The sequence below is a fragment of the Triturus cristatus genome, chromosome 3_2 (assembly GCF_964204655.1).
Source record: "Triturus cristatus chromosome 3_2, aTriCri1.1, whole genome shotgun sequence".
NCBI classification, from domain to species: domain Eukaryota; kingdom Metazoa; phylum Chordata; class Amphibia; order Caudata; family Salamandridae; genus Triturus; species Triturus cristatus.
Window position 1 is genome coordinate 1,007,043,330 of NC_140584.1, and position 25,833 is coordinate 1,007,069,162.

Here is a 25,833-nt window from a genome sequence, read left to right on the forward strand (position 1 = left end):
TGCCTTGACTTCCCCAGTGGCGGTCTGTTTCTGGTGGACGTTACTTTGTTGTATCCTGGATTCATTTAGATCCTGTAAAACAGCCAAACGATCATGGATAACAAATGGTTTCTCATTCACCACTGTGCCTTCAAAATCAAGATCAGGTACCCACATTCTCATCCCTAATAGGACCTCATATGGAGTGACACCCCCTAGAGAACTTCTTGGCTGGTTATTGAGAGCTTGTTGTACCCCATATATGTGATTGACCCAACTATTGCCCTTGCATAATACCCTAACTGTTAAAGATTGCTTTAGGTCCCTGGTTCTTCCTTTCCACTGCCGTATTTCCCTCAGGATAGTACGGAGAGGAGTACCACAATGCTACACCCATACTTTCCATGGCCTCTTTGTAAGCCCGTGAGCTAAACGCTGGGCCACGGTCAGAATGTAACATGCCAACTGCATATGTCCCTATACAGACTCTCAAATCTCTGATAACACAGAATCAGCCAAGAGCTGAGGTCAAGCCCATAGGAATCTTGAGCATGAATCCACTGCAACCATGATAGACTTGTAGGCCCCATCTGATTGTAAAGGGCCGCAGTGGTCCAGATACACACAAGCGAGAGGTTTGTCTGATTTTAATAATGGTGTCTGTGCCAGGCGTGTTATGGTAGAGCCTTTCATCTGCTGGCAGATGTCACATTTCAAGACGTAGTCTTTAGTTTGTTTGGTTAGTCCTGGCCATCAATAGCCCTGTTTCAACAATGAAATAGTCTCTGTAACGCCTGTATGCGCAGAGCCCAAAACCTTGTGTGCTGCATTAATCAAACCTGGCCTATGATCCTTATTTGGTATTACTCTGTCCCCCACTCCAGGAATCTGAGCATATGGAATGTTGTTTGCATCTAACTTGTAGGAGTAGTTGAGTGGAAATGTCTTTGGTACTGCTGAGCTGCCTTTGCGTGAAGCAATGACAGCAACCATAATTCACCGTCTATCCTCGGTTTTGAACAAGTGATTGCAGCTATGGAGGCTGTGCGCACAGCCTCTTTGCGGCTTCATCAGCCAATGAATTCCCTTCCACGGGAACGCCATCACGTTGATGACTCAGGGTATGATGCACGTGAGCCCTTGGTAGTTCGTTTCTCAACTCAACTACCTGTTCCCATAGCATTTAATGCTTAATTCTGCCACCTTTTGTGTCTTTGAACCCGTTGTGTTCCCAATGATGTAAATATTCATTGCATGATTGTACACAGTAAAAAGAATCACACACTATCAGTGTGGGGAATTTGTGATCCGTGTTAACCAGTGCCAATATCAGTGCTTTTAACTCTGCCAACTGAGCCATGCAGTCTAATAGAGATTGCGTTTTGGTGCAACTTGGATGGAACTTTTCATCCCGCATGCGACCTTTAACAATAGCACATGCTGCACGGTATTGTTGCTTACTCCCTATGGTCGGTTGAGCAGATCCGTCAGTGTAAATTATATGTTCAAGGCATATGAGCTGCAGATTACACACTATGCATAGATCGCCATCTGGTGTTGGGTCCGGATGTTTGCACTTGTTTTTGTCCTGGAAAGTCTTTGGAAGTCACGAGGTAGGTGACTCCTCCTTAGGATCATAGTGCGCATGGGCATCGGCTCCATCTTCAGATTGTTTTTTTTCTGCCATCGGGTTCGGATGTGTTTCTCGCGATCCAGTTCGGAACCGTTACCGATTCCTGTTTCGACGTGCAATCCTTCACCCTTTCAACGGTATTGTCTCGATCGCGAACCCTAATCGGCGCGCATCTCTACACGTCATCGATTCCGGTCGTCGAAGAAGGCCTTCTGGCCAACCTGAGTCTTGGCATCTGGCTCATGGAAAGGACGCCTTTCAAAAAGTGCCCTCGATGTGGGTCGAAGTTTCCCCACACCGATCTGCATGAAGTGTGTAATCTCTGCCTCTCTCCCGAGCATGAGGCCAGAGACTGTCCGGCTTGTGCCTCTTTCCGCTCGAAGATGACCATCCGGGATCGACGAGCTAGAAGGACCATGGCTCGCTCGTCGAGTTCGATCCCCGACGACATCTTCCAAGAGGGCGTCGATGTGCCAGAGGAGCGGCTCGAAGAAGGCCTCATCAGCGCCTCCGAAGCCGATGACTCTGATGTCGAAGAAGTGACTCCAGATCAACGGGTCGTAAGTAGAGACGTCGACCCCGGCCCACTCCCTACAACAACAAAGGCTTCGGTCACACCTTCACCTTCGGGCTCAGGTGCACACCGACACACTGCTTCCCTCCCTCGGGCCCGGCAAAGAAGCCTACCAAGCCTTCCGCCTCGAGTCTGCCTGCCACCAGCCCCCAAACCCAATCATCGGCACCAAAAAAGAAGCCGCACCCAACCTCGGGCCGACCACTACTTCCACCCCGAAACCCTCGGCACCAAAGACACCGGCCAGTGACTCCCCGGCACTGAAAAAACACTCTGAGCCGACGAAGAAGCCACTGCCCAAAAGTTCGGACTCACACTCTTTGGAGCCGAAAAAACCATCGACACCGAAGAAGCACACAGAGACTGGTAAACCACACGGCTCGAAGCCCAAAACCGCTCCGGAGCCGGCGCCGAAAAAGCCCTCGATGCCGACACAGTCGACGCTGAACACCCAAGCTTCTTCAGAAGAGCTTTTTCGACCAGACCCTCAACAAAAACTCTAACTAAAGACCCTAAAACTGGTCAATTAACAGTTCCAGATAAAGACCACTAGACATGCCTGCACCAGATCCACCCCCTAAAAAGAGGGATATATCCACATCACATAGACCTCAGGCCACTAAACCTATACATACAATCAGACCACTTCCACATGGTCACACTTCAGCAAGTCCTCCCTCTACTTTCACAGGGCGACTTCCTAGCAACCGTAGATCTCAAGGACGCCTATTTCCATATTCCCATTCACGTAGCTCACAAAAAATATCTCCGGTGTGTAGTGGACGGGCAGCACTTTCAATTCAAAGTACTCCCTTTCAGAGTCACAACAGCACCACGGGTATTCACAAAGTGCCTAGCAGTAGTCGCAGCCCATCTTAAGTAGACAACACATTCACGTCTTACCATACCTCAACGACTGGCTCATAAAAGCCAGCTCGTACAACCTGTGTGTTCATCACACTCACGCGACTATCCAATTACTCCACGACATGGGGTTCACAATAAACCACACCAAGTCTCATCTGCAACCCTCTCACATGCAACAGTACCTCGGCGCCACAATAGATGCCTCAAAAGCGCTAGCCTATCCCAGTCCAGCCACGATAGCAAGCATTCTCGCTCTCCTACCCACATTTCAGCCGCATCACTCTCTTACAGCTCGGGTGTTCATGCAGCTCATAGAGATGATGGCCTCTTGCATATTCATAGTGCCTCACGCAAGACTCCAGATGCGTCCCATACAAGAGTGCTTAGCACGCCAATGGAACCAGGCTCAAGGTCAGCTAACAGATCTGGTGTTGGTAGATGGTCGCACTCATCGCTCTCTTCAGTGGTGGAACACCAAAAACCTTTCCAAAGGGCGAGCATTCCTAGAACCAGTTCCTCAAATTGTCATGACAGCGGACGCATCGCTCTCCGGCTGGGGAGCTCACCTTTTACATCACACCATGCAAGGCAGGTGGGCACCTCAACAAAAGTTATTCCACATCCATCACCTGGAATTACTGGCCATATTCCTAGCCTTAAAAGCATTTCAAAAACAAATATTGGGCAAGACTGTCCTAGTCCGCACGGACAACATGACAGCCATGTACTACATACAGAAACAAGACGGGACACACTCTTTGCAGCTCTCTCAGCTAGCACAGAACATATGGAGATGAGCTATACCTCAGAACATTTTTCTCCTAGCCCAACATGTCCCAGGAGTCCAAAACACCATAGCTGATCTGTTAAGCCATCAAACGCAACAGATCCACGAGTGGGAACTCCATCCACAAGCTCTTCAACCATTCTTTCAAATGTGGGGGCAACCACAGATAGACCTCTTCGCCACCCACGAAAACGCCAAATGCCCAAGTATCGCCGCCAGATACCCACACCCATTGTCCAAAGGCAATGCGATATAGATAAACTGGTCAGGCATATTTGCGTACGCCTTTCCGCCTCTCCCACTCATACCACTGATGGTGCGCAAACTATGGCAACACTCACTGACTCTCATTCTAGTTGCTCCAACTTGGGCCAGACAACCGTGGTACACCACATTGCTGGAACTGTCAGTAGTTCCGCACCAAAGATTACATCTCTCACCACGCTTCTTAACCCAGAACCGTGGAGAGATCAGACACCCGGACCCAACTCAGCTGAACCTTGCAATCTGGCTCCTGAAATCTTAGAATCCGGTTACCTTAACCTTCCTCCTGACTGTATGAACGTCATTGAGGAGGCTAGATGTCCTACCACTAGAGCCTGCTATGCAGCCAAGTGGAAACAATTTGTGATATATTGTCATAACAATAACATCAATCCCCCAGATGTGTCTATCCAACACATCATAACTTACCCATTACACCTACAAAGGTGCAACTTAGCCTGTACATCTATTAGGCTACACCTTGCTGCCATAGCGGCATATCTATAAAATAGGCAACATTTATCACTATTTAGGGTACCTACCATCAAAGCCTTTATGGAAGGACTCAAAAGGATAATTCTTCCCAGAGTTCCACCCTCACCTGTGTGGAATTTAAATATCGTTCTCACAAGACTAATGGGACCTCCCTTTGAACCACTACATAAATGTGAGCTACAATTCTTAACATGGAAGGTTGCTTTCCTAGTGGCCATAACTTCTCTAAGAAGATGGAGCCGATGCCCATGCGCACTATGAGCCTATGGAGGAGTCACCTACCTTGTGACTTCCAAAGACTTTCCAGGACAAAAACAAGTGCAAACATCCGGACCCAACACCAGATGGTGATCTATGCATAGTGTGTAGATCTGCAGCTCTAGATGCCAAGAACAGATGCATACTGGTAAGTAGCATATTCCATTCATACTGATCTAGAGGCAAGATTTCATTTGGTAGAGGATATTCTTGTTCGTATTGCAGAAATGCTTGCGTTTTTAGACTTGGATCAAATCTGTATTCAACATCCATTGCAGTAAGAGAATTAGCCCATTGTATCCATCGTGGATGTAATGCTTTTGCATTCGGAATGCTAGCCTTTGTAACAGCTTCTAAAGCTGGTACCGGTGTGACGACAATTATGCGTTTTCCCTGAGCCAGTGCTCTTTCTCTTGCTACAGCGGTCTGAATTGCTGTCAGGATTTTTTCTGTTGAAGTGAAACACATTTCTGCGTTTGTGTACATGTGTGATTTGTAAGCGATTGGTACCGTTTCATCTTCATTGAAGGTTAAGTAAGTATACCCGCATTGACCCGCTATTACACTGATCACTAAGTTGCGTACGTTTACCCGTGTCTGTAAGTGTTTTGAAGCTATCATGTCTTCTTACTGAACGTAGGATGTTTGTGTGTTCCATCTGAAATGTCATGTTTTATTACGTCGTAGAAAGTTTTTATTATTTCTGCTAATCCTAAATGTATGTTCTGCCGAAATATAGGAATCCTAGTATTGATTGCAAATTTTTTAATGATCTTGGAGGTTGGAGCAGAGCACACTTTTCTAAAAAGTTAGCTGCCAGACTTTTCCCTTCACTTGAAAGCTCATATTCTAAAAACAAGACATTGAGGTGGGCGATTTTTGATTTTTTTAAATTAAATTTGTAGCCCTCAGAGACGAATCCCATAATTATGGTGCTTACCCTGGTCAAGTGGCTCTTTAAATCATCGTCCGTCAGATAAATATCATCCACGTAGGACAATGATTCCTAATCAAAATTTTGGAGTCCCTTTAGGGATTTTGGAGTCTGCAGAATCTGCCTCCCTATTTATTATTTTGCTGCCACTAAAGGTGGGTCCTAGGCCCATCTCAGTTCTTTTTTTCTCTATGGCTAGGAGTTTAACTTCTAGAGTTACCTTCCTTGCCAGTTTCTAAAAATCAGCATAGTCGGTGCCTGCTTCATCTGGGACACTACTTCCAGAAGCGTTGCTATGTGAGGGGGTAGTGACAGAATCAACATCCTCCCCATCTACTACTACATCATCTTCTTCTATTTCTTCCCCAGTGGGGGCAGTTTTATTTGCCAGAGCCTTGTCATTCTCTGCCAACAAATGCTAGAGAGGGGCTTTATTGGTTTTAGGACCCATGGTAATTTTCCATGCTTTGCACAAATCTTTAAGATGTGTATATTGGATATCCAGGCTGAGTTCCTGGCTGGCCCCTGCGGTATCAGTAATGGTGTTTAATGTAATTGGGGTCTTATTAGTACTTTTTTTTCCCACTATCATTTGCAGTTGGATGGGCATTTTTCTTCTTTTGGGGGTCATGTTATTTCAGCAGCGGAAGATACTGCTCATAATTTTGTATGATGATAATGATCTGATGCATGATATATCCAGTTGGTTTAGCAACTCTGTGGTGCACTGTTTTTTCTCTTTAATTTCTGTCTGTAAATAATCAGTGGGTTTCTTGGGTATTGTCTCACACGTAAGGACTGCATCCAGGAAGACGGACAAGAAGGTAATGACCGGGTTACATATAGCTAATCTTCATTACTCCAAGTCCTGTGTCTTCCTTGATGCAGTCCTTAGTCCTCTCCACTCACCCTGGTCATGGCGGGTGATTATTTCCAGTTTGGTGTGTATTTTACATGTCATTTTGCGTGGTATAGTACAGGATGTGAATCATCCGTTCCTCCCTTTTGTGGTGGCTCCTGTGGGGGCCATCTTGGAGGAACTTTTTTGCTTCAGCTAGGGAATTTATTCTACCAGAAAGGACAGGCGTCTTGCACGTAAGGACAGCCTTAAGGAAGACCAGGGCTCTGAGTAATGAAGATTGCTGGGAAACATGGCATTCCTCCCATCGCTTTTTATGCTCGACAAACTGTCAATCACAATCACCACCTCAATGCTCCACCCTCGGGATCAATGATTTAGGTAACCAGATCCCTCCTCCTCATCACTTAATTAATCAGTCATCTCACAGGGGTCTCTGAAATCATCCTGAAGCTTATCATGTTTCCTCACCATGGATACTGTAGCTAGTGTATCATAGTTCTCCTTTTAGCAAGCAGCAGTGTAAAGGACACAAATCAATACTGCATTTCCCTTTCTTCCATTTAGGTGTAGGCCTAATATACGGTGTTCCATTGAGCTTACAATATAACACTCAGCTATATTGTTCACAGCCTTCACCACCCAAACCAGTATTCAGCTACAACAGAGCATGTCCACACCATGTGTATAACAAGTTTACGATGTCACAACAGCATGTCTGGCATTTCTGCACTCTAATTGTGATACATTTTGCGCAAGACTTGGTGTTAGGCCTGCACATAATTCTGCAAAATGTACCCCAACAGCAATGATTATTACTCTTAGGCTGATCACTTTCTTCAACCCGCTGGAATTTAGGTGTTGCTCACTGATTTGTAGAGGGATTTATACCTAAGATTTCCAGATGGTATTATGCCTACATTCGAGGACAACAACTGCTCGGCGGTATAGATTCTGACCCTGCTTCTTCTATCACTGCAGCTGAAATAGAACATCCTTATGGAACTTCTGGCTGAACAGTTGGGAGAACCTCTGCTGCTCTTAAATAAGTCTGTTTTTTACCCCAACATGGCAGTACCAGTGAAGTTACATTCAGTCCAAGTACACACCTCAAGGCAACAAGAAAATATCAACTGTTCCTATTGTACCCTAAATTTCAGAGTGCATATCTGAGCCTGAAATGTCTGGTGGTACAGGCTGAATAGACTGGCAAAATTGAATTGGTTTGCCATCTTTTATTTTTTTGTTTTGTTCAGGACACATTGGAAGAGCAATTACACTCCTTTTGCACTCTGTGGGAGATGGTGTGTCTAGCCATGCTACACATTCAGGACTTCATTCTGCTACAGATAGACTGGCTGGATGCATCAAAATGACTCTGTGGTACAACTTAGATTTGGTTTTCAGGACTGTGGCATGGGTTTCATTGGGTAGCTTTCTTGAATGTGAGCGGCTGTGTAAAATCCTTAAAAAGGAGGCAGACAATCCAGGTGAAGGTTAAAGATGTATAATCCACGAGGCACAGTACTGTTCAGCATAAATGCAGGAACAGAATGAAGTGGATTCTAATTCTAGGTGGAATCACAGTTAACTGCAAGGCAGGTGCCAGGGTCAAAAGTACACAAGGGAATTAAAGGGAAAGGGACATAAATAAGAAAAGAATATACAAGTAATGTAACAGGCTGGCTTCTTGTCCTGGGCTCAGGTCTGACTCTTCATTATGCCTTTGGGTGATTGAAGGGCTATCCAGCCAGCAAGCGGATATTTCTCTTGAGTGCTTTAATCAAAGCATGGTCATTGCCGAATCCTTGCCACTGGCCTCTCGGAATACCATTTGTCAGGCTTTACTCGGTCTGATTCTCCTCTGCTGTAATAATTGGATCCCACCACTATAACTAGGAGGCTCTGACTAGCGGTTGATCATGTACTCTGTCAACACTGTAGCCTGTTGTAGGAGATTATTTTTGAGCTGCAAGAGACACCAGGTGTAGGGAGGATCACAAGGATCCTGGAAACATGGAAGGAGGAAACTCAAGACCATTTGGTCCTTAAAATTAGACAATGATTTACTCTATTTTTGCAGAATCCTCCAGTAGTAATCCTTCCTTATTCCTCCCTTTCCACCTTGAGGAGGGAACTTCTTAATTTGCTTCAGAACGGGGCTTTAGTGAGCTTGTTTATAGTGTTTTCTGTGCCTGTTTTAAGGTCTATTTCAAGGTCTTGTACAACAATTTTTACAGGTGTTTCCCCGATATCACCACAAACATTGCCTGCCACAAGCACAAATGCATGCTGTCTCCCATACCTTTCAAGGCACCTAGATAGCGCATCTTCACAAGTTCAAAACTCACCGATTTGCAAACATGGATCAATTTGTTTTGCTTCCTGATTCTAATGAGGGCCTATTTTAATTTGGTACCCAGGCCGTTTTTCTTTCTCAGTCTAACCCTCGCCAAGTAAACCCCATTCTGAAGTTTAAGTTTATGCCCAGCTGTATTAAATGTGTACATTTAAATGCATTGTATTGCTATTTCTAAGTTCACCTGGGCCAGAAGAGAATGGCTGAATCATGGAAACTCTTGAAAGAGAGAAATGTTGGAAAACTAGTTGCAGGTAAGTAACCTTTTTTCTCTCAGAAGGCCTTATTGAAACAAGAAAGAGACATGTAATGTCTTCCAAGAAGCTAGTACCTGTTTACCCAATGTAAATAATTTGCCGATGCTTTTAGAAGGCTTTCAAGCATTTGTTGCCGAGCCAATTACTTATTTTTTATGAGTATACCGATTTACTCACTACTTGTTTGCTACCTCCTTGCTTAGAAAGCTGCGGACCTGGCCGACATGATTACCCGAGTTATCCGCGAGGGGCTGGAGGGCCTCGTCCTGAAGGACTTAAAGGTAAGATAAGGCCTTGTCATTTATACGTGTGCTACAGATACAGCTTTTCTTTCTAGCTCATTTGCATTTATTAATTTCTACATACTTGCATTTCCTAATTAAATTGTCCTCTGTCTCTTCTCATATGTAATTCTATGCCTCTTCTCGATTCAGTGCATTTTTCATAGTTGTACTGGACCGCTTAATTCCCTCTTAGATCCTCCTTATTCTCACTTAATATTGTTTTTGCATCTCTAACACTTGCTCTGTGTAGTAAAAGTAGCACAAGATTATTAACAATGTGGGCCAATATCTTTCTCGAATTCTTCTACTGTTAAGTTGACGTCCGTGTGTTGGCATACATATATTAATGTATTTCAGTTTTGCATGTAGCGTTTCCTGATTACATTGATAGTGCAACACATAACACGTCAGAGTTATACATTAACTACCCATTGTTTAACTATTTGAGGATTCAAACAAATGACGAAGCATTTCAAATCTTCGCTTGAGCGAGCACCCTATGTACGTGACCCATGAGATCCTATGTACGTGACCCATGAGATCTTAATTTTTGTTTAATTAGTTTGGATAAAATTGATGAGATAAATGCTGCCTGTGAAAAGTCTTGTATTTAAGTTTCTATTTCAAGGAGCAAGGTTTTTTAGTTGCCCACCTATTGCTTTATAGTTTTATCATACTTAGTTTCATGTTTGTAATTATCTGAACACAGTAAAAATAACTGAACTCATGCAATGTAATTCCCATAGAGTGAGTAGCTCTTTGGTGGTACTAGATACATTGGTTTGGCTGCAGATGGATAGTTTGCTAAATAGATTTTACTCACAACATAAGAATGTTGACCTGATCTTCCTTCCATGCCTGCATCAGTTTCAGAGTCCTTGTGTAGCCAGCAATACATCTGGGTTAGCATATATTGAAATCAAAGTTGCTAGAGCTCGTCGGTCTAGGCAAGAGAGTACATGAACATGTTTGACGAATGAGAACAATAAATATACTTGGGGTACTCTGTATGCGACAGCCTTCTAGCTGATTTTGGCTGAACAATCCTGATATATGAAGACCATTCGAAAAAAGGACCTGATTTAGCTGTGCTCTGTACTCTTGCTTATTCCTTAAGTTCATTAATTGCTTCACAATTCATGATTTTGCTTGGAAATGGCAAATGAGATATGTTACTGTAGTTGAACAGCAATTTGAGATCTTTAAACGATTTTATTAGTGTGGGATGTTTGCTGCTTTCTGAGTTGGCCACATAAAAGACAAATTAATCAGGCTGATGTTGTCAGAGTTCAGCGCATGCATAACATTCTTAATCCACCTTGCTGAATAAAGGTGGGCTGGAACACTTGAGGCCTTGATTTCCCTTTTTTGTTTCCTTGCCAGCTTTGGCCAGCTCTAACTCTTGGACGAGGTTCATCAGCTTGAAGCTGCTGAGCATTGCGCAAAAAGTGTGTGTGTGTGTGGAAGGTGTCAGTAGTGAGACTGGGGATAAAAATTGAGGGCTCTGTACCCTTTTTGATTGCTTCCTCGATCTTGGAGATCTTTGATTTGAAGGACATCAGTTGGTCATGTCTGTGCTGATGCAGTGAGTGCGATTTTCAAACCTTTGGGGATGGAAATTTCTCGGATATTTTGGAATAATTCCCTTGTTTATTTCGAAGCTATGTCGGTTTGCTTCGCACAGCAGCAGTTTGCTGGTGTGATTGATTATGGCAGCCATTGACATTTTGCATCTTGCTTCTCTGATGGGGTTCTCCTACAGGAGTTTGCACCCTCAACATTTTCAGGTTTGCAGTGTTGTTAAACCATTTATATGTAGCTTTGGTGGCCAGTTTGAGATTCTATAGCTGAAATTGCATGATCATGTCAAGCACTCAGTGGTCAAGGGTCAGGCATTCTAAATAACTCATTTCTTGTCAGTATACACTTGTTATGCAAATGATTTTATACTAGCAGAACATGCTGAAGGGTTCTGCTGACTTGCCTGGTCACCTATGAGCTCTAATAGCTGACCGTGGTCACTCGGGCAGATTGGGAAAAGCTAGACAATTGAATCCAGTAGTTTGATGTCCTGTTGTGGCTTTGCCAGTTTATTTGTTTCTCGTAATGCTGTTTCATAGTGTCAGTTTAAAGTTGCTTTCCTTGTCACAGTTTTGTTTATCGACGGCTTTATCTGTATGATGGACGTTTGGCATTTTAAATGCGGCTTTGATTGTGATAGGAAAGTATTTGTGGTACTTCCATGTTTAGGTATCTCTATTCAACAATAAGTTGAACCTATAATTCCTCTATTCTTTTCGAGATCTGTTGCTAAGCAAAAGACGTTACACAAAACATGAAAGAAACAAGAGCTGATGTTGTATTAGAAGCAATGGAAATTTTCTTTTCACCATTATTTGTTAGCAAAAGGGATAACATTCCATGAGGAATGCTAGCCCTGTGCAGTGGATCGCTGGTAGTCGGCGGAGTGCGCTGAACATGAAATTCCCAAGCAAACAATAAAGCGACCACTCAGAGGTTTTTTGCAAAATCACCAAAAGTTGGTTTTAATCCAGGAAAAGCATTTCGCTTGCACAGCAAGCTTGGTCACACACTGTCTTGTGGGTAAGGGCTTGCAATACATAGGAAGTATAGAAACCAAGGAGGGACAACAAAATACATTTACCACTTCATCCAAATGGCATCCATATTGTAATGTACATTCTTACAAGTAAATGTATTAAATTCATACATAAATAACAATTGTGGTGATAGTTTGTATTAAATTCATACATTGATATCCAAAATGGAGTGCGTGTCTCACCCGCTGAGTTTTGAAAACAGGACTGGGGGTCAAAACGATATGTTTCACCAGGGTACAATAACCACTAGAGTCACCGGAGTTAGAGTGGCATCCATTTTGTAACATGCCCCTGATCAGTTAGTGCTACAAAGCTATAGATATTGTAACCATATTGGGATTGAATAGTTTTGTCCATCTGTTCCCAGTTGCGCAGTTTGCAGAGAAAAAGATAAACAATGTACGTTAAAGTATATTCATAATTGCTGAATGTTCATACAAGGAAAGGCATAGTGCAAAAAACCTTGGTATGTTGTATGATTCCTCACGGTTGATTCACTGAGTGTCTGTTCTACTCGGCATTGTGCCATTGTAGACCCCTTAACAAACCTTGTGATGGTTACGATCGGTCTAGTGCAAAAAACCATGGTGTGTTGTATGATTCCTCACGGTTGATTCACTGAGTGTCTGTTCTACTCGGCTTAGTGCCCTTGTAGGCCTCTGAATAAACCGTGTGATCGTTAAAGCTGGTCTAGTGCCAGTAAAGGAACCCATAGGATGTCCAACCCCTGTGTAGTATTTACTTGGCTAAGTGCCCTAAATCTATTTACGACATCCCCTGCCCCAATTCAAGGTGAAAGTATGGCTATATATATATATATATATATATATATATATTACCTACTGGCGGTCGCCAGTAGGTAGTTATAGTTAGGACCCTGTTTCCATAGGAAAACCGCAACATTCTATTTTGAATAACTTTGGCGCCGGTCGACGAATCCTCGCGAAATTTTCAAAACTAATGGGGCGCTACGCTCCGCTCCTACCCTGAAAGTCTCGGGGGGATTCGTCAAGCGGGGGCTGAGATAAAAGGGGGGTCCCAAAACGCGTTTTTCCCATGCATTTTTCCATAGGACCTTTAGACACAGCTACAGCCCGAACGGCTGAACAGAGTTCCTTGAAATTTGGCAGAGAGGTAGTCTACAGGTCAAGGAAGTGCCTTTTGTAGGTTTGGTGTAAATCTGTTCAGTAGATTCTGAGAAAATAGCCTTTAAATCAATATATATATATCTGAGTCAGCTTACGGTGCGCTTACGGTAAGCTTACCGTACGCGTACGGTGACGTGCGCGAGCGCGATTCTGATTGGCTGTTAGATCTTAGTAAACATTCGAATCGTTCGAAACCAGGAAGCGGCAGCCGCCATTTTCTCTCTCGCACTCTTAAGGGATGAGGAAAAACAAAGGCAAAAAACATCTAACAGGACTGTTTAGACAGCTCCTTACCACCTATCCTTGATTAATGGGTCCCCACAGTTCCCCCATGGGCAAAAATCGCCGATTACGCTTACCGTACGCGTACGGTAAAAAAAATAAAAAAAATATTATCCCCACTCTCCCCACCCCGTGTGCAAATCTTGCCCGCAGGAGACCATTTGTGCATGCCATATTTGATATGTTGAAAATGTAAAAGCTTAACTTTCACAGCGAAGCGCATAATATGGCCTCCATGTGCGCACGGTGCGCGAAGCGCATCGTGCGTACATGGCCCATCGCGCACCGCGTGCTCACTGTGCGCGCACGGTGCGCGCACGGAACGAACTGCGTTAAGTGGGCGCCACCCCGTGTGCAAATGGTGCCCGAAGTGCACCATTTGTGCATGGCATAGCATATTTATAGAAAATGTAAAAGCTTACCTTTCACAGCGAAGCGCATAATATGTCCTCCATGTGCGCACGGTGCGCGAAGCGCATCGTGCGTACATGGCCCATCCACGGCACTAACTGCGTAAAGTGGACGCGCGGTGCGCGAAGCGCACCATGCGCGCACGGAACGAACTGCGTTAAGTGGGCGCGCACGCCACGAATGGCGTAAAGTAACTTAGCATTTAAAAAAACGTACAAATTCACTGAAAAAACCATAGGTTTCACACACGTTATAGTTAGGAATTAGCATTTAAAAAACCTTGCAAATTCAGTGAAAAAACCATAGGTTTCACACATGTTATAGTTAGCTGGACATTTCATTCGTAAAAAACCAATGAAATTCCCCCGTTATAGTTAGTGCAGGCAACTATAACTCACGTGACCGCAATCCTCTGCTGATGCTAATACTGTATTTAGACACTTATTTGCCCATGTCTTCTTCCATTAAATTTTAGCTATACATATATTACAAATGTTTTTTTTTCATAAAGACACATATGTCATCCGCAGAGGATTGCGGTCACGTGAGTTATAGTTGCCTGCACTAACTATAACGGGGGAATTTCATTGGTTTTTTACGAGTGAAATGTCCAGCTAACTATAACATGTGTGAAACCTATGGTTTTTTCACTGAATTTGCAAGGTTTTTTAAATGCTAATTCCTAACTATAACGTGTGTGAAACCTATGGTTTTTTCAGTGAATATATATATATCTATATATATATATATATATATATATATACATACATATATATATATATACATACATATTCACTTAAAAAACCATAGGTTTCACACATGTTATAGTTAGCTGGACATTTCACTTGTGAAAAACCATTGAAATTCCACCGTTATAGTTAGTGCAGGCAACTATAACTCACGCGACCGCAATCCTCTGCTGATGACATCAGATATTACATCACTGTATTTAGACACTTATTTACCCATGTCTTCTACCATTAATTTTTAGCTATACATATATTACAAATATTTTTTTTTCAGAAAGACACATATGTCATCAGTGATGTAATATCTGACGTCATCAGCAGAGGATTGCGGTCGCGTGAGTTATAGTTGCCTGCACTAACTATAACGGGGGAATTTCAATGGTTTTTCACGAGTGAAATGTCCAGCTAACTATAACATGTGTGAAACCTATGGTTTTTTAAGTGAATTTGCAAGGTTTTTTAAATGCTAATTCCTAACTATAACGTGTGTGAAACCTATGGTTTTTTAAGTGAATTTGTACGGCTTTTTAAATGCTAAGTTATGTATTTTTTTTTAAGGTTTTTCACCGTGCGCGTACCGTACGCGCACGGTACGCAGTTCGCGGAATTTTTCCGTTTCTACCGTACGCGCACGCTACACGTACTCCGCGATTTTTCGCAAAAAAATTTAAGGACATTTTGACCCTTGGGGGTCCTTCCGGGACCCCCTGACAAAGGCTAGGGGGTCAGGAACTGTCCACCCTGCCCCCTTTTCACGTTCTCCACCTTTGTTTTTCACCCCCTCAGACTGCGAGAGACAAAATGGCGGGCGACACTTCCTGGTTTCGACCGATTCGAATGTTTACTAAGATCTAACAACCAATCAGAATCGCGCTCGCGCACGGCAGCGTGCGCATACGGTAAGTTTTACCATACGCGCGCGGTGCGCGCTTATAGATATATATATATATATATATGCTTTTAAATGCTATTTTCTCAGGAAATACTGAACAGATTTACACCAGACCTGCAAAAGGCACATCCCTGACCTGAGGACTACCTCTCTGCCAAATTTCAAGTAATTCTGTTCAGCCGTTCGGGCTGTAGCTTGGACTAAAGGTCCTATGGAAAAATGCATGTGGAAAACGCGTTTTGGGACCCCCCCTTTTTCTCAGCCCCCGCTTGACGAATCCCCCCGAGACTTTCAGGGAAGGAGCGGAGCAGAGCGCCCCACCCATTTTGAAAATTTCGCGAGGATTCGTCAATCGGCGCCAAAGTTATTCCAAATAGAATGTTGCGGATTTCCTATGGAAACACGATCCTAACTATAACTATCTACTGGCGACCGCCAGTAGATAATATATCTATATATTTTATATCTATCTGTTGTCAGTAAGGAATTCAACACAGCGATTCCTCCCACTGGGAAGCCCTATTTTACGAGGCTCTCTTAACCCATGTTTTCCCCTTAACCTGTTTTTTATCTCTGTGCACATCCTCTCTTGAAAACCCTATCTGTGATTTTGGCGTCTCCTGTCACCTTTAAGCAGCCAACCCAGTCATTTTTAGGTCTCGCGAGAGCTTTTGTAAAAGGGGGATTTCGAAGTGCAAACCAGTGCTTTCAGGCCGCCAACTACAGTGCATGTGCGCCGGGCGCGCGCCCCATTTGGCAGCCTGCTGATCACTTTCGCGGCCGCTTTGATGTTCTCAGTGAGCCGCGCGGCCACTGAGAACATCAAAGCGGCCGCGAAAGTGCACACCATTTGCCACCCCCTCCCTTATCCCACTTCCTGCTTGTAACTGAAATATTTCATGAGCGACTGTGTAATTGAACAACAACCCTTCAGTCATTCCTTTGCAGCGTGACAACCTACTTCAATCCAGGCCGTGCTACCAGTGGGTCGCGGGCCTAAACCTTCTGTGTAAATCCTGGGCGTTTGAATCCACAGTTTTCAATCTTAATTAGAACATGCATTCATATCATTTGCTTTTGTTAGTAAATTAAGAGCGATCAACACTACCATGCTGTTGGGTCACGAGTACTCATACAAAATACTAGTTAAAATATAACACAAGGATGCACCCCTGAGTTTCATTTCAATAATTGCTGTGTATGTAGCACATATCATAACATGAATAGCTTTTAGGCACACTTCTTTTATCTACCTGGAATTCGAACCGGTGACCTGCAAGCATATCCGGTGGCATGAATGCCACTGAATTATCTCAACAGCCTTCGATGGAATTCTTCACAAACCAGCACGGGCTCGTAGCGCACCATATATACAAGTAGAAGGGGCACCTTGCAACATAAAGAGGCGCGCACACAAATAAACACACCCAGGCATTCACAGAACAAAACACACAGCTTGCACATAAACTGTGCATTTAGAACCTCTACACGCAAACACACTGCAAGCATGTCACGCGTGCCTTCAGTGCCGGAGCCTTGCACGCGCTTGAGGCGCACCCGTGATGTACCAAAACTTGAGCCACGCCCCACACTCTGCAAAGTACCGGGAGGGGCCCCCTCCGGACTCAGTCAAGAGGTTTTAGGCCAGGGTCTGGCGGGTGGAGGAGTGCGGCTATGTTATGCCATTGAGGTGCACAGATGTGTCCAGAACACAACAGATGCTCATGCCTGGGGCATATAGGACAGTAAGCCTAGGACAGCAAGGGCAGAGCTGGAGACCAGACTTCTCCCAGACTGGCCTTTTAATTCCTATTTGTTATTGTTTTTATGGTTTCAGTTATGAGCGACATTCTAATGTAAAATGACACACTTCCAGTAACAATTTCGAGTGGTTAAGTCACTCCTCTGTGAATTGTGCTATTGCATACAGACCTATCACACAGAACATGCGATTCAAACAAGCCAGACCTACTTGCGTTGCCAATGCTGGTTAGCAGTTCAAATCAGTCTGTAACATAACTGGTGCTCATGTAAAGCGCTCTGATACCTTCGTGTCTAGTTCGCGCTATATAAAACTCCACAAAAAAATGAAACAATCCGTGAGTAAAAACAATGATTTTGATGTGATTAAACATAATTAAAATTGTTTCAGTTCTGACAATACTAAATATTGGTAAGATCTCATACATCCTTCCTCTTCTACGCTATTTTTACTTTCTCCATTAATTTCCTAGCATCACCCCTTCACTGTGCTGTCTACAACCCCCCCCCCCCCCCACTCCCCGTCCTGTAAATACAGTATTTCCTTTTCTTGAACTTGGTGGTATTTTGATGGCCGCCGGTGTATGGTAATTACAGTTGCACATGTGACAATTATGTGCGCTCTGTCAAGAGGTTACAGTTTGATTGAACATGTAATCAAATAATGTTATGACCCAGTCTAACCCCTAATGAGAGGTGGTTGGCATCGCAATAGTTCATGTGACAGAGATGAAGCTGGGTCCAAAGTGTGTTAGGGGCATATACACAGCCTCTGAATAGCCTGCTGTGCTCTTTTACTTGTGTTATTTGGTCTGGATTGTCCCGTCTTACATATCCTACCAACCTTGTAGCTTCCTCTGCCACAAACTGCAACAACTCAATGTAACCTTATGCATCGAGTAATCCATCCAGTCATTCATCCACCCACTCATTCATCCTTGTAAATATGTCCATTCACTCACTAACTCATATATAACCATCCAGTCTCCTCTACTTGCGCTCTTGCCCATCCATGCACTCATTAAATTATTCATCCATTGATTTTCGCATACTTAGTAATCACTCCATACATTCACCAGTCCGTGATCTATGCATTCTCCTAATAATCCACTAATCTACCCAGGTAGCACTCATTTATATTCACTCGCTTGTCCATGCACTCAGCCACCCTTTCATTCATTCATGCACTCGTATACTTGTACCTCATTTACTCTTGCAAATACTCAACTATCTATTCAACCATCCTTCCATGAGTGACTTGCTCATATATCCATCTATGCACACCCAATAATAGATTCGCACAGCCGTTCACACATTTCCCCAAAGGCACTCACATGCGCAAACTCTCTTATCTATAATAAATCCTTTGATTAAAAAGGCAGACTTATAGCCTTTACTAACGCTTACATTATTTTAATTGTCATTTTTGAAATCTCCGCCGTCCCCCTTCTTTGTGCTTGTTTTGAAGAGCTTATTGTTTAGTCAAAGATCTGTTGCTCCATCTAGGATGTCCTGTTTAGGTACAACATGAGCAAGCAGAATATGCACCCCTCAATCATAGTCCTTATCGGGCTTTGAGAGCAAGCAATGGAGAGCTGTGTGAACAGAGAAACAGCAGCGCTCATTCCTCACAACCATCCTTCCCTCGAAGAGTGACAGTCTGCCCACTCGAGCCCCCGCTTGACAGCTTTTCACAAAGCTACAAGTGTACTCCTACTTCCGATGTAAAGCTGGAGAGGACGAGCAAATTCATTATCAGAACAGCTTCCCAGCTAAGCAGATCAAGCATAAACAAGCATTTGCAATGCAAGAGTTTATGCTATTTGTAATGACAATGCCTTTATGTTTTAAAACCCAAAACATTAAAAAAAGTAATTGTCATTTACAATGCCAATAGCTCAAACTCCCATAAATGCGAGACCTATTGCATTGCAAATGCTTGTTGCACTCTGTTGTCTGGGGAAAGGCCCTGTGTTCAATGCTCCGGGAGGGGAAGTACGGTCAGGGGCATTGGCAATTCAGGTCAGCGTTCTAGCTGCGACGGTGTCCGCGCTCGCCCTTGATTGAAAAGGGGTGGTTGCCGCGGCCGTGCAGCGGAGCAGAGCTCATTCCCGAAGCAAGTAGTCCGGTTATTGGCTGCAGTATGTAGTGTTATCTTGAGAGGAAATCTCAATATTTTTTAATCTTACGCTAATTTGCACAGTATTTTAACTTTATTTTACTTACCTGCCATTTTTGCACTCTGTTGTCTGGGGAAAGGAGCTGTGTTCAATGCTCTGGGAGGGGAAGTACAGTCAGGGGCATTGGCAATTCAGGTCAGTGCTCTAGCTGCGACGGTGTCCGCGCTCACCCTTGATTGAAAAGAGGCAGATGACGCGGCCGAGCATCAGACGCGCCGATAGCGCGCCTAAGGCAAGCCCGTCTGCGCCCGTCCGGGCCCAGGTGCCAGAACTCCTGGTTCTCCTACTAAAGAAACGCGTTTCTAGTCGGCAGACCAGCTGTATTATCTTAGAGAGACTTTGGCACATAAATGCTGTCATATAATCGCACCGGCTAATATCAGAAGTAAATGCCCTCATTGTTCATTTGAATTAGATCCCCAGGCCTCAGCTGTGAAGATTCCTTCTTACCAGACTGCTTTCAAAATGTGCTTACTGAACTGCCGTTCGATGCCTAAGCAGGCAATTGAACTCTGGCTATTGCTGGAAGAAGAAGACCCGGATGTCTCGTTTCTTACTGAAACATGGCTTACCAACAAATTAAATCCGGTGGTGGTCCAAGCACTTCCCCCTGGTTTGATCCAGAGGCAAGATCGTGAATTAAATATAGGAGGTGGCCTGGCCATTTTTTATAAATATTTATTAAATTGTTGTATAAGGACAGATTTGATCCCTGATTGTGAAAGTCTTTCTTTTGCAATTGGTTTCTCCCATACTTGTACCTTTTCTAGGGTCTTAATTTATCGGCCTCCAGGAGCTATTGGTCACTTCAGTAGAGACCTACCTGAGATAATAGCTAAGTCAGTCAGCTCTCTTCCCAATTTTTCCGTATTAGGTGACCTGAATATCCATTTTTATGATATTTCTTCACCTGTTGTTGAGGAAGTAACTGACAGCTTGGGTGCTCTTTTACATAATTTTAAAGTGACTGGCTCCACCCATCAAAAAGGCCATCTACTTGAACCTATCTTCTCCAGCATTAACAATCTTGTTGTTGAAAAGCCTATCCCGATACCTTGGTCGGATCACTATATGATATCCTTTTCATGGGCCTATTTGGCTAGTGGTCCGCCAATGGAAACGGTTAAAAAGTTGAGTCGGAACTGGGCCAAACTTCTTACTGAGTCCTGGGCGCTTACTCTTAGTAACACCAGACCTGTGTTTGAGTACCACCTAAATTCCACCAACAACAAGTTTAATAACTGGCTTGAAGCCTCCCTAAAAGTGGAGGCTCCCAAAAAATGGATAACCAATAAGAAAGGTTCTAATAGAGTAGCATGGTACACTCCTAAGCTTAGAGAGTTGAAGCAAAAATGTAAACGCTTGAGAGAAGTTGGAGGAAAGATTTCTCCATGGCTAAGAAGATCAAATACAGAGAGGCTACTAAAGCATCCAAGGTAGAAATTAGAAGTGCTCAATTCTTGTGCTACGCAAAATGTTTCAGATTGCGAAATCTATTCTTAACCCCCCACCTCCATCATTGCCCTGTGATGATATTTTAGGGCGCTGCAACAATCTGACAGAATTCTATTTTTTTTTTAATTCAAGATATTTATTTGTCATTTTCCCCGACTCCAGCTTTTCAAAACGCCTCCCCTATGGATAACCAGCCACTAACGCCTGATTGTTCCTTAGCTGTAATTCCTCCCATGGATATGAAATCCCTAAAAAACTATCTCAACAAATTTAAATCTGGTTCCCCTAGAGATGTGACCCCCCCCCCCCCACACCCCCCCACCGTTTTAAACCAGGCCCTAATACAGTTTCCCCAACCATTCTGGATCTCATTAACATATCACTCTCCTCTGGGCTCGTTCCCCTCTCTTTGGAAACGGGCCATGGTCAAAGCTCTTCTCAGAAAACCGAGTTTGGATCCAGAAGTATTCGTGAATTATTGGCCAATTTAGCTTCTACCAGGGATTGCAAAAATTGCTGAAAAGTATGTTAATTCCATTCCCTCCACTTTTTTGGAGAAAAATGACTGCTTTCATCCCTCACAAACTGGTTTTAGACGCCAACAGGGCACAGAGACCGTCCTGTCGGTAGTAGTTGAGGAAGCCAGAAAAATTGGAGACGTGAGTGGCTCTGCAGCAATTGTCCTCCTTGACCATAGCGCGGCCTTCGACGCAGTTAATCATCAACTACTGATTACAAGACTCGGAGAGGTAGGAGTGACTGGAATGGCACTTAAGCGGCTAAAGTCATTTCAAGTTTTTGAGGATAACTCTATCTTCAAAATTCTGAGATGCGGGATCCGTCGGGGCTCGTCCCTTAGCCCCACGCTCTTTAATATTTATATGAGCCCCCTGGCCGAGGTTGTCAAGCCCTTTGGCATACAGATTGTTACCTATGCGGACGACACTCAATTGATTGTCTCCCTAAACCAATCTGAGAATGCGGAAACCAATCTGGCCGGCTGTCTGCAAAAGGTGTCCACGTGGATGGAAGGCTCATATTTAAAACTTAATGGGGCAAAAACTGAGCTGATGTTCTTGGGTAAACCCTCCCTCCTGAACTCCAGCTCTCTCAGGCCTAGGTGCTTGGGCATCATGCCTCCTCCCAAAGATCAAATCAAAAGCCTTGGTGTTTGGTTGGACCATAATCTAAACTTGAAGGAGAAAGCACGGAAGGTAGCAAGAACCTGTTATAGAATACTGAAGATGAGGAAAATCCTCCCCCTGCTGCCTTTCAATGCTAGGAGACTGCTGGTTCAAGTTCTAATTCTTTCACGACTTGACTACGCTAATGCTCTCTATTTAGGCTCCCCGTGTTCAACGATTAAAAAACTACAGACTGTACAAAAGTGTGAAGCTCGCCTCCTCACGCAGATCTCTAACCGGGAATCCACAAGATAGTCAACAGCCTCTCTCCATTGGCTTCCGGTTGCACAAAGAGTTCAGTTTAAAGCTCTATGTATCGTCCGTAAGACTTTATCTTCTAATGGTCCACCAATTCTCCAGTCTATCGTCTCTCCCTCCTGTCCTAATAGGTCCTTACGCTCTGGGAATAAACACTTGGCAGCAGTGCCCAGGATAAACAGGTCTCGGAGCAGGGGACGACTGTTTTCATACAATGCGTCGAAACGTTGGAACCGTCTACCTAATCATATCCACCTTGAGGATGATTATTTGTCCTTTCGAAGACTGCTTAAAACCTTTCTGTTGCCCTGATGTTTAGTGGCTGTTTTGTGATGCCTCTGTTCCTAGTGCTGGGAGGCCTTCTGGTAGCCATGCGCTTTACAAATGCAATTTCATTCATTTATTCATTTTGCGTTCCTCAGGAACTAACTCCAGTGCTGAAGTAGTAGTGGTGTTGTAAATCCATATTGATGTGTAATGCCAGTGCTTTGGACAGTCAACTGTATTTGGACAGAATTGATGTGCATTGGCCGTTCAGCATAATGGTTCAGGTCCTCACATAGCATAGATGATTCAATCCCATTTTGATGGGGTACAATACTCTATGCAACTCGTCCACATAGTTGATAAGACCCCAGTTCTGCAAAAAATGTAGAAAATCCGGGCACAACATTTGCTTGATGTAGGAAAATGCCTCTTTTTATATGATCACCCAAAATTTGGACTGATGATGTTGGTCGTTCGACTCTGTAGTGCATTGGGCCCTGCTGTGCAGGCCCCGGTGCATGTGCTCTAACCCCTCAGACATTTATGTGTGTTTGTTTAATCCCTGATTGGCACAGCTAACTTACTGTAAGATCCTAGTATATGGTACTATGGGTACCCAGGGCTAGTAAGTTAAGTGCCTCAGTGGACTGCAGCACTTGTTGTGCCACCACTGGTAGGACCAACTGAAAGCATTGCTCTAGGTCTGCCACGGCAGCCTAGTTAGGCAGCATGCAAACCACCCGCTCAACATGGCAAAGTAGCCCTTTTTGCCAGGTCCAATCCTTGCTTTTCAATGTCTCTAAGTCACCCCTAAAGAAAGCCTTATAAACCCATAAAGCAGGGTGCTGGTATTAAAAAGGAGATGTAGAATGCATGTCCTGTCTCAATTGTCGTTTTTACTATAGCAAGACCAGGAGACCCTAATCTAATCTGGAATTTCGATTGCCCACACACTAAATTATAACTTCCACTACTTCAGGGTGTCAAATTTATAGTTACTTTACACCCGATCTATTGCTGAAGTCGTATTTGAAGCAACTTTTAGGGCAAACCTCTGGTAGCCCTTCCTGACTGTCTGCAGCTGTTGTCACATGAAGCAACAGGTTGCCCCCTGTTAGGAAGTGTGAGGTGCTCCCAGAAACAGAGAGCAAAGAGAGCTGTTGGTGGCAAGAGGTGTGACCTCCTCCAGCAGGATGACTACCAGGCGGTGGCCACAGATGGCTCAGGTTCAAAGAGGCCCCAGTGAGCAAATGGAAATCATACCTTTGCCCAACCGCTCCTTTTTGTAGGTAGAAGCATGGCATCTCCTCCAGAGGCAGAAAACTTGTTGTGAAATTGGTTTTCCCGGGCAACACATTATACCTGGTGTACATTAAGGTATTCCCAGACTTCCTCAAAGGGGAAGAAGCCCTCAGCCATCTTGGATTTAGGCAGAGAAGGGGACTCTGTCATTGCTTTTGAGTAAACTTCACAGGAATTTATGTAAAGTAGGAAGAGTTGCTCTGTAGCAACTGTTGCCTCAGTGGTTAGTGAGCTCTCTTCTCCCACAAACACAAAGATGCCATAAATGTGGCACACCAGGCACTCAGTTTTCTGATCATTACTGGACTAGACTGAAGAAGGACTGCTCTGCTGCTCCTTGGACCCGGCAAAGTGAGGCTGCACCAAAGACTGGACTGTACCTGCTGCACCCAAGGAACCCACAAAGAGGACTGGGCGAATGTGCCGGACAGAAGAATTGACTCCAAGAACAAGGTAGCTAACCTCTTATTCAGCAGTAGGGCTACAGAAGCTAATAAAGACTGCACCCTCGAGAGCCCAGCTGTCCAGGAACCCCTGCCCCACACTGGATGATGAAGTGCAGCATGGGAGACAGTCTTAAACATCACAAGGTGCCGCTAAGGTCTTTGAACCCGTAACAAATGTCAGAGTGTACTCTGAACCCCAGAAAAGAAAGATTTGCTTACCTGTAAGGAACCGTTGAGACAGCTATGACTTAGAGGGCAGTTGGGCAGTGGCGATTGGGCCACGCTGGATTCCACAACTGCATTGTGAGAGATAGTCCTGAGGCTGGAGACGAGCACTGACATTCTTTAATACCAGGGCAGCTCCCGGAACACTCGCAACTTCTCTTCAGCATCTTCCCCATTCTGAATCCCCAGCATCAGGACCACTTCTTTGCTGGCCTGCAGTAAAGGATAGAAATTCAGCGAGGACTCAGACTTCTGGACCCGACAGGTAACTGTTCCCCGGACCTCAGTAGTCCCGGAGACTGGTTCTCAGTCAGTTGTGACCTGTCCAAGTGAACATTAGTAGCCGTTCTAGCCTGCTGGCTCAGAAACCTCAAAGCCATTGTAATGTTTTGCTGCATTCTTTTTTAAGTGATCTACAATGATTTACTGACCTTGGAAAAATCATATCACCAGTTTCCCTTCACAGATTTTCACTGTTTGGATGTCTATATATGGTTTAATCTGTTTATTATTTTAGGCAGGGGATAACAAAATCAATCCACTTACATCCGCTGGCCGGTGGAGAAAAAAGAGACAATAAATCAATATGAGAGGAAAAACAGAAGAAAAAGGATTTTTTTTAAAGGACAAATGGAAGGAATACATACACTCGACAAGATCATCATATACCCAAAAAGAAGTTAGTGTCCCATATGGAGGTTGGATTGAGAATAGTCAGGAGGTGAGTCACTCATCCGAGATAGGTGGTTGTGTGAGCTGAAGTAGGTGCAAACAGACAGGACAGATCAGTTCCATAAATTTGGTTGCTTAAAATCGAACACTATAACACCATGTTTTATCAAACCGCGGCATAGTATGTCTGGCAGTTGCCATTATCTACTCCATTCCCATGAGTTCCAATAGTTTATGAAGCCAATCCAACATTGTCGGAACAACAACACCTGTTTAGCGGCTCCAATTGTTAGTGTGATGGCTTGCCCATGACATGATTTCAAAGGATAGGTCAATGCGTTCGGGAGTCCTTACAATATATAAGTGGGAAACCTAGGCAATTCCTTGTCATGAATTATATCAGTACGGACCTGGATTTAAGATCAGCAGT

At 44.0% G+C, this 25,833-nt stretch overlaps 1 protein-coding gene across 1 annotated transcript in view; it reads left to right on the forward strand.

The window, feature by feature from the left end:
- Positions 1-25,833, forward strand: part of LIG3 (DNA ligase 3) — a 245,137-nt gene that overhangs the window by 135,456 nt on the left and 83,848 nt on the right. The window contains exon 13 of the mRNA XM_085649648.1: positions 9,470-9,547. Coding sequence (XP_085505774.1) covers positions 9,470-9,547 — 78 coding nt within the window. The remainder of the gene's footprint in view (positions 1-9,469; positions 9,548-25,833) is intronic.